The 14,739-nt window shown below is 38.2% G+C and overlaps 1 protein-coding gene across 5 annotated transcripts in view; it reads left to right on the plus strand.

Annotated features, from left to right (window-relative positions):
* The window catches only part of CEMIP2 (cell migration inducing hyaluronidase 2), an 80,362-nt gene that overhangs the window by 46,080 nt on the left and 19,543 nt on the right, over positions 1–14,739 (plus strand). For all 5 annotated transcript variants that reach the window (XR_005210822.1, XR_005210823.1, XM_037798662.1 and 2 more), the window contains 5 exons: positions 5,185–5,316; positions 6,234–6,269; positions 6,972–7,127; positions 9,995–10,172; positions 11,857–12,072. Coding sequence is in view for 3 of the 5 variants with exons in the window: in XM_037798662.1 (XP_037654590.1) it covers positions 5,185–5,316; positions 6,234–6,269; positions 6,972–7,127; positions 9,995–10,172; positions 11,857–12,072 (718 nt within the window). In the remaining 2 variants the exon portion in view is untranslated. The remainder of the gene's footprint in view (positions 1–5,184; positions 5,317–6,233; positions 6,270–6,971; positions 7,128–9,994; positions 10,173–11,856; positions 12,073–14,739) is intronic.

The following is a 14,739-nucleotide window of genomic DNA, read 5'->3' on the forward strand; positions in this document are numbered from 1 at the left end:
ACTTTATTTTTGAAATACTTTCAAACTTACAGGATAGTTACAAAAATAGCACAAACCCCATACAGAGGACTCCAGTATACCTCTATATCTGTACCCAGATCTACCCATTTTAACGTCTTGATACAGTTGCTGTATCATTCTTTCTATCCATCCATCCATCTAGCTATGTGTCTGTCTATCAATCTTTTTCTGAGCACTGGAGTGTATGTAATAGGTTGTATACACCATACTTCTTGGACACTTAAGAACATGGATATTCACTTATATAGCCACCCTAAATGCAGTTTTCAAGGACGAGAAATTTAACATTGATATCAAGCTTAAAGTTTATATTTCAAGTTTTTTATGTGTTCCAGTAGTGTCCCTTTTCTCCTCCCTTGCTAGATCCCATTCAGGATCATGTATTGCATTTAATTGTCATTATCTCTTCAATTGCTCTTTTTTTTCTTTTTAATTGTGGGAACATATATGCAACATAAAATTTCCCATCTCAACCATTCCCAAGCATACCTTTCACTGGGATTTATCACACTTACAGACCTTCCCATCTTCCCAAACAGAAACTCGATGCCCTTTATGCATTAATTCCCTGTTACCTCTGCCCCTCCACCCCCTACCCCTGGCAACCTGGGTGCTAATTTTCGTTTCTATGAGCTTTCATATTTTCCTATATTTTCTTTGTAGTTACCATGGGGCTTAAATTGAATATGCTAAATCTGTAATAGTGTCATTTGCTTTGATACCAGTTTAATTTCAGTAGTATACACAAATTATGATCCTGTACCCCTCCATTCCTCCACCTTTATGTAGTTCTTGTCACAAATTACATATTTATACATTATGAGTCCAGAACCACTGATTTATCATTACATTTTATGCATTTGCCTTTTACATCTGTAGGAAGTAACAAGTGGAGTTACAAACCAAAAATACAATAGTAAAGGTCTTTATATTTACCTGTGTCATTACCCTCACTGGAGATCTTTATTTCTTCATGCAGCTTTGATCTGCTGTCAATTGTCCTTTTCTTTCAATCTAAAGAACTTTCTTTAACATCTTTTGTAGGGCCAGTCTAGTGGTGACAAACTCTCCCAGCTTTTGGTTATCTGGGATAGTCTTAATCTTGCCCTCATTTTTTTAAAAAATTAAATTCAGTTTTATTGAGATATATTCACATACCATACAGTCATCCATGGTGTACAATCAGTTCACAGTACCATCATACAGTTACGCATTCATCAATCACCCCAGTCTATTTTTGAACGTTTTCCTTACTCCAGAAAGAATGAGAATAAGAATAAAAAATAAAAGTAAAAATGAACACCAAATCATCCCCTCCATCCCACCCTATTTTTCATTTAGTTTTTGTCGCCATTTTTCTACTCATCCATCCATACACTGGATAAAGGGAATGCGATCCACAAGGTTTTCACAATCACACTGTCACCCCTTGTAAGCTACATTGTTATACAATCGTCTTCAAGAGTTAAGGCTACTGGGTTGGAGTTTGATAGTTTCAGGTATTTACTTCTAGCTATTCCAATACATTAAAACCTAAAAAGTGTTATCTATATAGTGTGTAAGACTGTCTACCAGAGTGACCTCTCTATTCCATTTGAAATCTCTCAGCCACTGAAGCTTTATTTCGTTTCATTTTGCATCCCTGTTTTGGTCAAGAAGATGTTCTCAATCCCATGATGCCAGGTGCAGATTCATCCCCAGGAGTCACATCCTGCATTGCCAGGGAGATTTACACCCCTGGGAGTCAGGTCCCACATAGAGGGGAGGGCAGTGAGTTCACCTGCTGAGTTGGCTTAGCTAGAGAGAGAGGGCCACATGTGAGCAACAAAGATTGCCCTCATTTTTGAAAGACAGTTTTACCAGCTACAGAATTCTTGTTAGCAATTTTTTTTTCTTTCAGCACTTTGAATATGTCATCCCACTGCCTTCTTGCCTCCATTTTTTCCAATGAGAAAAAGGCATTTAATCTTATTGAAGCTCCTTTGTACGTGATGTGTTGTTTCCCTTTTGTGGCTTTCAGAATTCTCCCTTTGTGGCATTAGACAACTTGATTATAATATGCCGTGGTCTGGATCTCTTTTGGTTTATTTTGTTTAGTTTGTTGAGCATCTTGAATGTATATATATATTCATGTCTTTCATTAAATTTGGGAAGTTTCGGCCATTATTTTTTTGAATATTCTCTCTGCTCCTTTCTCTCTTCTCCTTCTGAGACTCCCACCATGTGTATATTGGTATGCTTGATGGTATCCCACAGGTTTCTCAGGCTCTGTTCACTTTTTTTTCTTCTTTCTCCTCCTCAGATTGAATGATTTCAGTTGTCTTGCCTTCAGGTTCTTTGATTCTTTCTTTTGACAGCTCCAATCTGCTGTTGAACCCTTTAGGAAAATTTTAATCTCTTACTGTGTTGTTCTTCAGCTCTGTTTGGCTCCTTTTCATAATTTTCATCACTTGATATTCTCTTTGTGTTCTTCATCTATCGTTTTCTTAATTTCTTTTAGTTCTTTGAGTTTTTCTTTAGCTCTTTAAGCATATTAAGGACCATTTTTTAAAAGTCTTTTTCTGGTATGTCCCAGATTTGGTCTTCCTCATTGATGGTTTCTGATGCTTTTCTCTTCTCCTTTGCCTGAGCTGTCACTTCCTCTTTCTTTGTATTTTTCGTAACCTTTTCTTGAAACCTGACATTTTGATATTTTAATGTTATCACTGGAATTTAAACTCTGAAATGTCTGTTCCTTAAGCTTGTATTCAACTAGTGTTATGACAGAGCTTTCCTTGAATGCCAGGAGCTAAAAAGAAAAAAAAAAAAAGAAGAAGAAAGAAAGAAAGAAAACGCCTTTCCCAGTCTTTGCAGATTGACATGTGCTAGTACCCTCCTCCAAGGTTGATCCGTACAGTGAGTTTAGAGAATAGCTTGAGGCCAAAGCATAGGGACCTGCATGTGGTCCTGGGAATTCCATTTACATGGTTCCCAATGTCCCCTCTTCCCTAGAAAACAGTTTCCTCATGGACCAGGTACTGCACTGGATGTCCTGTGGCCCAAAATCCATAGCCCCAGGTAGCCACTTGACTGCTCTCCCACAACCTTAAGTAGGAGAATTCTATGAACTTCCTTCTACACACAGGGCAAGCTCTGGGATGGTGAGTCCTCAGGCCACCACCAGGCAGATTGGGCCAGACATGCACGCTCCCAGTGTGTAGGTGAGGGTTACTCTGCTCCCTCTAGAACCTCAACCACGGATCCACACTGGAAATGCAGGCTGGCCCTGGGCCAAGCCCTGGTGGTTGGAGGGGGGACCAGCCAAGGTGTCTTTTTTTTGATTCAGTGCTTGCTTTGTTACTGTAATCCTTTAACTGTTTTCTGTAGTTTTGAGAAAGATGTTCTTTCTGGTTGTTCGAAGCTTCTGTGGGGGGATACAGCCCTAAAGCATCTCACTCCACCATCTTGAATGGGGCCTAAAGATGGAGAATTTTAACCCATGGAAGCTCTTAGTTCAATTGGGAAATTTCTTCAAAAAGAGTGAATGAGCTAGAGCCAACTAGTACCGTAAAAGCAGGGGAGAATTAAGGGACGGTTCAAAAGTATGCTGAAAGCCCACAGATAAATGATGACAAATTGGGAAAATTAACTGTTTTCTGCACACCAACAGGGAAAGAGGATGAAAACGAAGTATATCCAAGGAAGAGGGCAACAGTTGATTTATATGGATAGGAGGTTTAGAAAAGATGAAATGGCTACAGCAGAGAATCAGATATTGTTTCTGTGCCCTCCACTTGTTTTTGGCTTTCTTTTAGAACACTGTATAGTTTCCTTTTCATCAGAAGCCCTTCCATCTGCCTGATATTATGTCAGTAAGGACAATACCAGAAGAGTAGATGATGGTTTAAAGTCAGACTTTTTACCCCTTGGGTCAGAGCTAGTTAGGGTTAAGATCTGGGTCATATACATAATCTAAGGTGGCTGTAACGCTCTGTGTGCCATTGTCCCAGTCCATGTCCACTACCAGCACTTGCCTGAAACGCATCAAAGAGCTTTCAGACTGGTTTCCTTCAGTCCATTCTCCAAGTGGTAGCCATGGCCTGTTTTAAAAAAAGTGAATCCAATCACATCACTTCCCTGATTCCATGCTTCCAATGACTCCCCATTGCATTTAGAAGAAAGAACCACCTCCTTGCCCGCTGTCTATCCTCTCCCACTAGCTTCTTACTCTCTTAGCTGCCTTTTTTGTTGTTTCTTAAGCATCGCACGCTCACTCATGCCTAAGGATCTTTACACTTGCTCTTCTCTGTGCTAAATCTTTGCTGGCTCTATCTCCCATCATATACATATCCATTTAGTGAGCTCCTACTGTATGCCAGCAACTATGGAGTAGCATTTTTGCAAATGATGTGTCCTGATTGTATAATTGAACATCTCACCTGGGTGAATTGGGTTTGAAAAGCTGTCTAGTTATTTTTTTCTTAGCTCAATAAAATTAAGATAATTTCTTTTTTTAAAAAAATAGGTAGCCTTATGGGATTATTTATTTGAGTTGTCTTAGTTGGATAGTTTTTAACACTGATTTCTTTGACCTTTTCATTAAGGTTCTTGTGTTTTAGAGAGAAGGGAAAGAAAGGTAAAATGCAAACTTTATAATGAATAAGTCAATTAAATGTAGTGAATTTTGAATATAGGCATTTTTGAGATATTGACCCCAGTTTTGTCTTTATATCTAGAGCATTTGTCAGCACACAATTCAAATAGTGCTCTAGTTTACATTATGTGTATAATTAACTATATGATTTATTTATTCAGTATGTTTTTATTAGTATGAAATTACATACGAATTTGTGAAAACATGCCATATTTCCTGTTCTGAGGTTTGTTTTTGTTTGTTTGTTTGTTTTAATGGTTTTGCTACTCCGGACGTTCTGTGGTATCCATTCTAGAATATAATTTGATTTTAAAAAATAGCTAATAAATTATGAATGTAGTTCTTTGGATACTTGTCTAAATAAATATAACATTTTTTCTTTGAATTTCTGAATATTTATCCAATTTTTTTTTTTTAAGTGTCAGTCAGATTTAACCGAGCTTCTTGGCATTTCAGTTCACAATTGTAAATAGCTGATTTCCATGGCCTTTTTATAACTTTTTTAAAAAGCCTTTGTTTTTAACCCCAAGGTTTCAGCCTCATCAGGATTCAGACCCGGAAAAGCCACGTGTTGCTGCTCTAATCGACAGGCTCATTGCTTTTAAAAATAATGATAATGGAGCTTGGGTCAGAGGAGGAGACATTATCGTTCAGAATTCAGCGTGGGTATTTTCTGCTAAGTTATTACCTGATGACAACGATGTATTCATTTTTAGAGAGATTAAGAAAACCAACAGTAGAATGGCCTTACAGTGGAGGTTCTTGGAATCATGTTATTATTAATAAGCACAACAAGCTGGTGGAAGTATGCTAGAGTTAACAGGCTGCAAATGTTTGGAGTTGTCTCATTCTGGTGCTTTTATTGGAACTCCCATTGCCAATCAACACAAAAGTTGCATAATTCCACCTTAATAAGCCTATTGACTTAGTGTCTTAACATGACTTGAGGCAGTCAGCAGCTCACTTTTTTTCCATTCATATAATTTTAGGAAAGGTCTGATGTATGTTGGTCTAAGATTTGGTATTCAAGATTCTAGAAAATTCCTTTTTTTTGGCACTGACTTAGCTCCTTAGCATATCACCTCATCTTTGCCTTTTGTGATCCAAATAATTGATGTTGTATTAAATCTGTAGAAATTGTTTGAGTATTAACGATGGAAATTTTTTATCTAGTTGTTTTTAAAAAATAATAACAATTATAGCTAACATTTTATGCTGCCTGTTACGTGTCAGACACTTTTCTAAATGATTTAAATAAATTAGTATGTTTGATGCTATCAAGATCCCTCTGAGGAAAGTTATGTTACTGTTTCAGTTTATAGATGAGGAATTTGAGGCGGAGAGTGAGTAACTTGCCCAGTCATAGAGCTAGTAATTGTCAAAGATGGGATTTGAACCAGGTACCCTGACAGTGATGTCTTTGCCCTTAGTTATTAGGAAGTGAAACTTTTTTATGGTCTTGAAGAGAGCAAATGTTATTGGGACATCCTGGTTTTGTGACAAATATTGAGGGAGTTACCTCTTTGTACATGACCTGGTAAATTTAAAAATATTCTCTCATTTTTTTTTTCTCTTGCAGATTTGCAGATAATGGGATAGGACTGACCTTTGCAAGGTTTGTAATTGCTTAAAAAAATTCTTATTTGACCATTTTAAAGTTGTAAGATAAAATAACCTTTTATTTTTGGATAACACATAGGAAGGTTATCATTTATTCTCATTTAAAATATATTGGCGTCCTCGTCCTGATACCATTAGGGGCCCAGAAATAACATTTTTGTTGATTAATTGAATTCATACCAAAATAGTAGCTTTAATATACCTGGAAGTCTACAGAAGGGTAGGCCCATCGTATTTTTTACTTAGGAAAAACACAAGATTTTGTTTACAGATTTTTAAAAGTAGGGCAAAAAAGAAGGTAGTGAAAGTTAGAAGCTGCTCTAATTTAGCAATGGTCTTTAAAAATTAAAACTTTTGTGCCATATATTTTTCCCCAAATGGTAATTCTAGTTGCCATTTTAAACATATTTGTCATTTAATTTGTTGCATTCGAGGCAAGTTTGTTCTCCCCATTTGCAAAATTGTTGCTTGGGACTAGAATATTCTATTATTGCTGTTAAATTAAATTTCACTGGTTTATATATAATTTGAAAAATGATAATTTTTACAAGGTATTTTCATAGTTTAGAAACAATTTCTGATGATTTGATATTATAATTTGAAAATTTTTGGTTTTTTAAGTGTAGCTTGCCTTCATTTGGGGGTAGATTTTAATTTCCTAGAGAATGGCAGTTAATGATTGTTCTCACCTTAACAGTGATGGAAGCTTCCCAAGTGATGAAGGGTCCAGCCAGGAGGTATCTGAATCTCTCTTTGTTGGGGAGAGCAGAAATTATGGCTTTCAGGGTGGTCAGAACAAGTATGTGGGTACTGGAGGAATAGACCAGAAGCCTCGGACTTTACCTAGGAACAGGTAAGCATTGCTTATTAGTAGTGAAGTGTTAAATGTAAACAATAAGAAACTATCCCTCAAGTGGTTTCCATAATAATCCTGTATCCTGTGATTCTCACCCCACCTTATCTTTCCTATGAATATGATTATGATTATTATTACTATATGTGTTACCCTCCTGGAATTCTGGAGCATTACTTAGTAAAGCTTCATAGATTTTATAACAGAAGAGCCTGTCTTGTTTCTCCACCCCTTGCATAAGGCCTTATATAATCTGGTGTTTTTTTTTTTTTTTTTTTTTTTTTTTTCCTTTCTCAAACCATTCAAAGTTGCCAAACTGTAGCTATAACATTAGGTCAGTTTACCCTCAACTTGTGATGTTGGTTTTTGGAAATAACGACTGGAAAAGGAAATTACCACTGAAAAGAGTCCTAGAAAATGACAGTTGATTGATGCCAAAGCTGTCTCAAAATTTAACCACAGCTATGTAATTAGCTGTGTTTCAGATGGTGGTGGTGGTGGTGGTGGGGTGCTTTTGGCCTGCTTTCTGTCATCATCATCACAGAGTCAATAAAGTAGTTCTTAGCACTACAAAGATTCTTCAAAACTTTTAAGAAACTATTAACTAATTAATCATCATCTCTGTTCTGAGAAGCAGTTCAGGGTTATCCTCATTTTACTTGTGAGAAAACCAGGAAGAGAAAAATGAAATAGTGTCCCGAAGTCCTCACACCAGAGCCAATGGCACAATTCCTCACACATCAGCTCTGTTAAAGGAATGTATCTCTAGCCTGGGCTAGGTCAGGTCAGGGGAATGGGGAAACAGACTTTGTGTAGGGAGGTGGGGGGTGGGGGGAGCCTTGACTTTCTTCTGGCAGAGGATTACCTATGCTTGGCTTTTCTTCCCTTGTGCATGTCATTGTGAAATATTGAGACTCCTTCTATGTTGTGCTCAGTGCAGAAGGCCTATTAATCAGAACATGGAAACCACTGGAAATAGAATTTTATGGTTTTTTAATAGCTAACATTGATTAAATGCATACAGTATTCTAGACCTTGTTCTAAATACTTTATCCATATTAATTCCCTTGATCCTTGCAAAACCCAAAAAAGTAGGTGCTGTCATCATTACTGCTTTACAAATGAGTTGCTTGCTCAAGGTCACACAGCTCATAAGTAGCTGAGGTGGGATTCAGACACGGTTAGTTTGGCTTTAATGCTGTCGTCTTTGTTATTATCCTGTAGCTGCTTCTCCTAATATGTTGATTAAAACTAAAACGCACTGGACTGGCCTCTGGGCTGTAGTATGATGGTAGCCACATCAGTTCTACCCTTTTCATTTTATATTGGCCTCCAGTTTTGTTTCAAAATGCTTATTGCTTCTTTGCTAACTAGAATTTTCCGAAACAAAGATTTCTTATTGGTCAGTGGATCCAGTTTTTATTTTACCATACAGTCTTTTCTATGAGGGAGAATCATTTTGGGTTATATGCATGGAAATTAATCATGATGTATAGATTTTTAACTAGGCTTTTGTTTTTCTTCTAGTATGTATGCTATTCTTGTGAAACCTTAGTTGTAAACTAACCAGTTGCTTTAGAAATCCTCTGCTATGCCATTAAAGAATTTAATGGGAGAGAAACATAAGAAACAAAATATTATGAGTTTTGTGTATGAATTTTGGTTGATGATTTATGATTAGTAGTCTTTTGGATTTGTGTTTGAACAGAAAGCAGGACAAGGAATCAAATAAATTTCTCAATCTAGCTAGCTCTTTTGATAATAGTAAACCATGACGATTTATGCTCGAATAGTCTTAAGTGTGTCATTTCACCTTTTTACTGTCCTTTAGTGACATGAAAGGAGGTTCTTTATGCTTACACACAGATTAGTGTTTTGTTCTCGTGCCTAGAGGTTTGGGGACTAAAACTAAAGTATATGAGTTCCAAATTAAAGGTCTTAACCATATTGGTTCAAGGAGGCAAAATTATTTCATTGTGTCCTTGGCATTGTCTTCTACTTGCCTTCTCTCTTTTCTTAAATGCACTTGAAGAAACTACAGTGCATGTTTTCTCCAACTCTGTAAATAGTATCACAATCCACTCAGCTGTTTAGGTTAAAAAAATGAAACAAAACAGTTGAAATAACCCTAACCCTGTCAAGCAGTCTATCAGCGTCCATCTTGGTCCAAACTCTGGTTGTCATCACTGCATTCACCGCAGTCCCAGCAGACCCCCCACCCCCCACAGCTTACTCCCTTGTCCCACTACGTTCTGTAAAATTCAAATCGTGTCACTCTTTTGCTCAAAATCCTCCAGTGATTTCCCACCTCAGGTAGATTATATGAATTCCTTATCATGGCCTACAAGGCCCCCGTGCCATGCCCCTAGCCAGCTCTCTGGCCCCTGACCCCACTGCTCTGGCTGCATTGGCCGTTCTGTGCTTCCCTCGAGACTCCAAGCTTGTTCCTACCCAAGGGCCTTTGCACTTGCTCCTTGCCTGGAATGCTCTCTGCTCAGAACTTTTCCTACCCAACCCCTTCTCTCCTTTCTAGTCTCAGTGCAGAAATCACCTGTTCAGAGAGGCTGCCATTCCTCCCAAAATAGCATCTCTCTCCCCACATGACTATTTTATTATTGTGTCTTATTGTCTTTATGGGACTTAGTATTGGAAATAATTCTTTGTGGGTGTTTTGGTCTGTCTTTCCCACTACAGTATATATTTCATGAGAGTAGGGATCCTGACTTGGTTCCTGCCGTATCCATAGATCCTAGATTTGTGCGTAGTACATGGGGATATTCAACAGTATTCATAAAACATATAAATAATTGAAGTGCTGTTAAGGGGACAAGCATGTGTTCATTAAACAGAATCTTACATTTTAACAGGACATTCCCAATCAGAGGCTTTCAGATATACGATGGGCCCATTCATCTCACCAGGAGCACTTTCAAAAAATATGTGCCAACTCCAGACAGGTACACCAGTGCCATTGGCTTCCTCATGAAGAATTCTTGGCAGATAACGCCCAGGAATAACATCTCCCTTGTGAAGTTTGGTCCACATGTAAGTATGTTCTTTAGATCCTACGTGGTGACTATGGAGGATGAAGGAGGACTAGCATGTTCCCAGAGACAAAATACAAACAACAAACAAAGGAATCACACCAAGCCTTACGTCAGGGAGGAGAAATATATGCCATATTCTCTGTTTCATTGAGTTCAAAGTGACTTGGAGTATTTTTGACATTCAAATGATATTTTGCAAGGGAAACTGACTTTAAGAGACTGACACAGGGGGCTGTAAAGTTTCACAGGAACAAGAGGCCATCTGATTTAGGGAATATTTAGTGTAATAAGTTGGTGGGCAGCCCATCTCCACTAAGAGATTTGGGTCTCTTTGGGTATTTTACTTGTCTGGGTCCTGTTCTTCTTGGAAATCAGGGGATAAAATGTTAGGAAACAAGAGGAAAAGTAGGAGGGTGTAATACAACTTGCATTGTTTCTGATCTAAACTGGTGAAAGGCTTTTATGAAGATTGCAAAGGGGATATGGAAATGTTCACAATTCAATAGTCCCCAGAAATAGTTTTCTTAGCAGTTTATCAACTATACCTCCCCCCCTTTGCCCTTAATACATGGGACAATCTAGTTACCTACCCTACCCTTCCCCATGTCTTGCCAGTTCCATGATGACAGTTGTACAAGAGAGATTGCATCTCAGGTGCTCCCATAGGCAGCCACAACTGGGAAGTGGCTTGTAGCTCTTTCATCTACCACCACAGCCAAACTTTGTGGTTGCCCACTTTAAAAATAGAACTTGGAATAGGCTTGCTAAAGTCTATATCTGGTTTTATAGAATGGCATAGACATAGCTGCAACTTGGAGTGGCAGCTTGGTTGGGTGGTTCTGTTTCAGGCCACATGACTTCAAAGAAGAGTTAAGTGCTAGACTAGTAGATGGCTTCCCACATACCTCGGGAGGGTCTTGGGTCACCTCTCCAGTGTAGAGAGTGGCTGTTCACTTACTGTCCACACACACCTCCCTGAGGTCCCCCCATGCATACAGTGGCCACTCACATGGTCATCCTGACCAACAGTTTGTTAGATGTTGCATTGGTTTTATAAATCTTAAAGTTATAGCTAGGAAAACCCATACTGTTCAAGCCCAGTGGCCCACCTAACCTGGAATTTTCTGTGCTGTTGTCCTTGTGAGAAAAGTTTGTGAAGAAATTTTGAACTATACTTATTTTTTTGAGTAACTAACTAAAATATTTAGGGTGAAGTTAGAACTTCTAATAGATGTTTTATTTAATTGATGTCTGGTTTACATACAGGGAAATCAACAGATTGTAAGTACATAGTTTATGACTTTTGACAAATATATGCAACACATAGCTCCCCTCCCAACTGTCCTGTTTTCTGTTATCGCAGGTTAGTTTTGCTTGGAGAACAGGTATAGTTTTTAAGTGAGGGTGGTGGGGGATGGGGAGTAGGCAACAAACTGAAATGTAGTTTAACATTTGCCACTTGGGCTCCATAAGGCTTTGGGATTTTTTTCCCCAAGCATGTTCATTGAGTAGAAAATTCAGGTTGACTAGATGCTACAGTTGACAGACTATCAGCTGTATCTCAGAACTGTTTTAACCTCCAGGTGGTTGTAATGGACATGCAGTTGGATCTTCATGGGGGATGTTGGCTGATATGGCAGAAGCCCTCATCTTGCAATGTCCTTGCTTCTTGTTGCTGTCAGGTCTCTCTGAATGTCTTCTTTGGAAAGCCCGGTCCGTGGTTTGAAGATTGTGAGCTGGATGGTGATAAGAACTCCATATTCCATGACGTTGATGGCTCTGTGACAGGATACAAGGACGCCTATGTGGGAAGACTTGACAACTACCTAATCCGCCATCCAAACTGTGTTAATGTAACCAAATGGAATGCAGTGGTCTGCAGCGGGGCCTATGCCCAGGTGGGCTCTGAATGTGTCTTGATGTCTGGTTTCCTACCAGCTCTTGATAGCACTGCTTCTGTGATGCATGCTTTTCAGCTTCTCATTGTGATTCACATTTTCCAAAGCATGATTTTTTGAAAGGAAGGAAGGAAGGAATGAAGAAAAGAGGGAGGGATGAAGGAAAGGAAGGGAAAAGAGGACGGGGAAGAGGAAGGAGAAAGGGAGGTGTGAGAGAAGGGGGAAGAAAGGAGGGAGGTAAGAAAGAAAAGAAGGAACTAACAAATGAGCAAATCATCGAATAAGGGAAAATACATGGGAATCATAGACTCATAGAATTTTATTTAAAGCTACATTCCAGCCAACTCCCCACCTTAAACCAAACTTAAAACGTGGAGTAGTGAGTCCCAGAGAGGTGAGATGATTTGTGCTTGGTTAAGTACGGCTGGGATACATGCAGTTGGGGCAAGAACCCGTATTTCCTGACCAGGATTTTCTTCCCACACTGCAGTTCTGCCCCATGAAAGCAAGGTTTATTGTTTGCTTTCAGGGTTGTGATCTACAAAATTAGAGAGCCTGGCTTTCGAGACAGAGTATCAATAGGTCACATGGAAAGTGAGATGGACTCTTTTCTAGGTATGAGAGGTGACCAGAAAGCAGGGACAGAGCTTGGAATTGGAAACAAGAGGACAAGGAAGGAATCAAAGAAAACTTCTAATTATATTAAGATATAAAATGTCTGAAAATAGGAAGGGGGTTATACAGATCGGGAAACACCTCTTGGAAAAATTGAGACCAATTGTGTATTTGTTAACTTGATGCCTAGTGTAAGAGGATGGACTAATTTGGGAGGTTAGCACAGACTTTAGATCTCACTGCCTGGGTTTGAATCCTGGCTCTGCTATTTCCTAAAATATGGGGTGGTGAGTTAATTAACTACTCCGTTCCTGTGCACTGTGAGGATAATACTAGTTCCTCTCCCATGAAGCTGTTGTGAAGATTGAATGAATGAATACATGTAAAGCATTTTGTATTTGGCTTGGCACATAGTTAAGTGCTTGCTGCCACTAGTATTATTTGAAGAGCAAAACTATAAATTGCAAAGATGATTTTAAATAGAGATATTTGGATATATTGAAGAGATTGCAGGATGGAGGTATCAGTTACCCAGAATTTTGAAGGGAGCAGAATTTTATTTCCATATTTTAGACAATTAAAAGGCAAGATTTAATAATGTACTGTCAGGGGAGATAAAATAATAAGTAAAGGAATGATTAGAACATGGAGAGGAGAATGAGGGGAAGGGCAAGGGATCGTCTCCCATGGCATTGGGCTCTGATAGCATCAAAGGCAGGAAAGAAGAAAGATGCCTCTCCTGTTGAATTGGTGCCAGATGCTCTTATTTGTAGGGTGTGTTCTTCTGGGGAAGGGTCAGTCCTGTGATGTGGCCCCTCTGCTGAACTCTGGTTACTTTTCCTGTCAACTGTGTGTTCATGGGCTCCTGTTTTTCCACTTCTTTGAGCCCCTTGTGTTTTTTGTGTTTTCCGTCACCTTAGCTTTCTGTAGTTGGAGCTTTTTGGAGCAGAGTTCTTCATTGTTCTGACTCTGAATCATGACTGTTAAAGAATGCTATGATTCTTAAATTTAAAAAAAACTTTAAAAATGTTCAGATTCTTATCTATAGACAAAACAAAGGGCTTAAGAGGGATAAAGATTGGAGAGAATTTCTCGTTTGCTTTTATGGGGCATTAGCTCCTCTGTTGTGGAATTTCTCATTCCTATAAGCAAAAAAATATGTAATACTTGCTTAATTCCTGGGAGGATAAGGAAAGGATGGAGAATTAGCTACAGTGTAATAAAGAAGAAAAGAATGTGATTTTAAATGTGATTTCTTTTTTCCATTCATTTTATTTTTAATCAGAATTGCCTCTCCAAATTAAGTTGACCCATCAATACTGGGTAATCTAAAGAAATTTTGAAATTAAAACCAGCAATTACAAAAAGCTCCTAGTTCCCTTGTAACTATACTTCCAGTTAAGTTTCTTGCCCGTTGTATATATTAACATAAATGTATGTTTGTGTGTATGACTTAGAGTAATAGGTGCTTATCAATGAAAAGTTTATATTTTTAAATGTTTATAAATGTGGCAGTAAATTATATGGTTATGATAACACTTAATTTTTATAAAGCACAGTTACTATAAATGTGTGTGTGTGTATATATGTATTTTTTTCTTTCATTTGTTCAACATTCCCTCAATAAATTACTCAACCTTTGGATTTCTGATGTATTTGAGAATGTGAACCTGATCCTTCTATCTTAAAAACAGAGGAATAATTTTATTTTCATTTGTAAATGAAGAAAGAAATATAAGAAACTGTTTAATGCTTCCCAGCAGGCTTTGGAAATGGTATTGCTATCTGAAATTGGACCTAATCACAGATCAGAAATTTTCTCCTGAGAATTTGGTATTTGGGCTGGGAGCCCAGATCTGCAGCCATTTGTTATTACTTAGAAATAAAGTAGTATATATTGGTGAAAGATGGAAGCAACTGGATCTCAAGATAAAAGAATCATTATCTGGCTATCTGCTAATATTTTTTAATGCAATTCCTGCTCTTTGCTGATCTAAGGGATAAAGATGCTCAGGAAGGAAGGGAGAATTAAGGTTACATGTGCTACCGCCA

This window comes from Choloepus didactylus, chromosome 10 (genome assembly GCF_015220235.1).
Source record: "Choloepus didactylus isolate mChoDid1 chromosome 10, mChoDid1.pri, whole genome shotgun sequence".
In the NCBI taxonomy this organism is placed as follows: domain Eukaryota; kingdom Metazoa; phylum Chordata; class Mammalia; order Pilosa; family Megalonychidae; genus Choloepus; species Choloepus didactylus.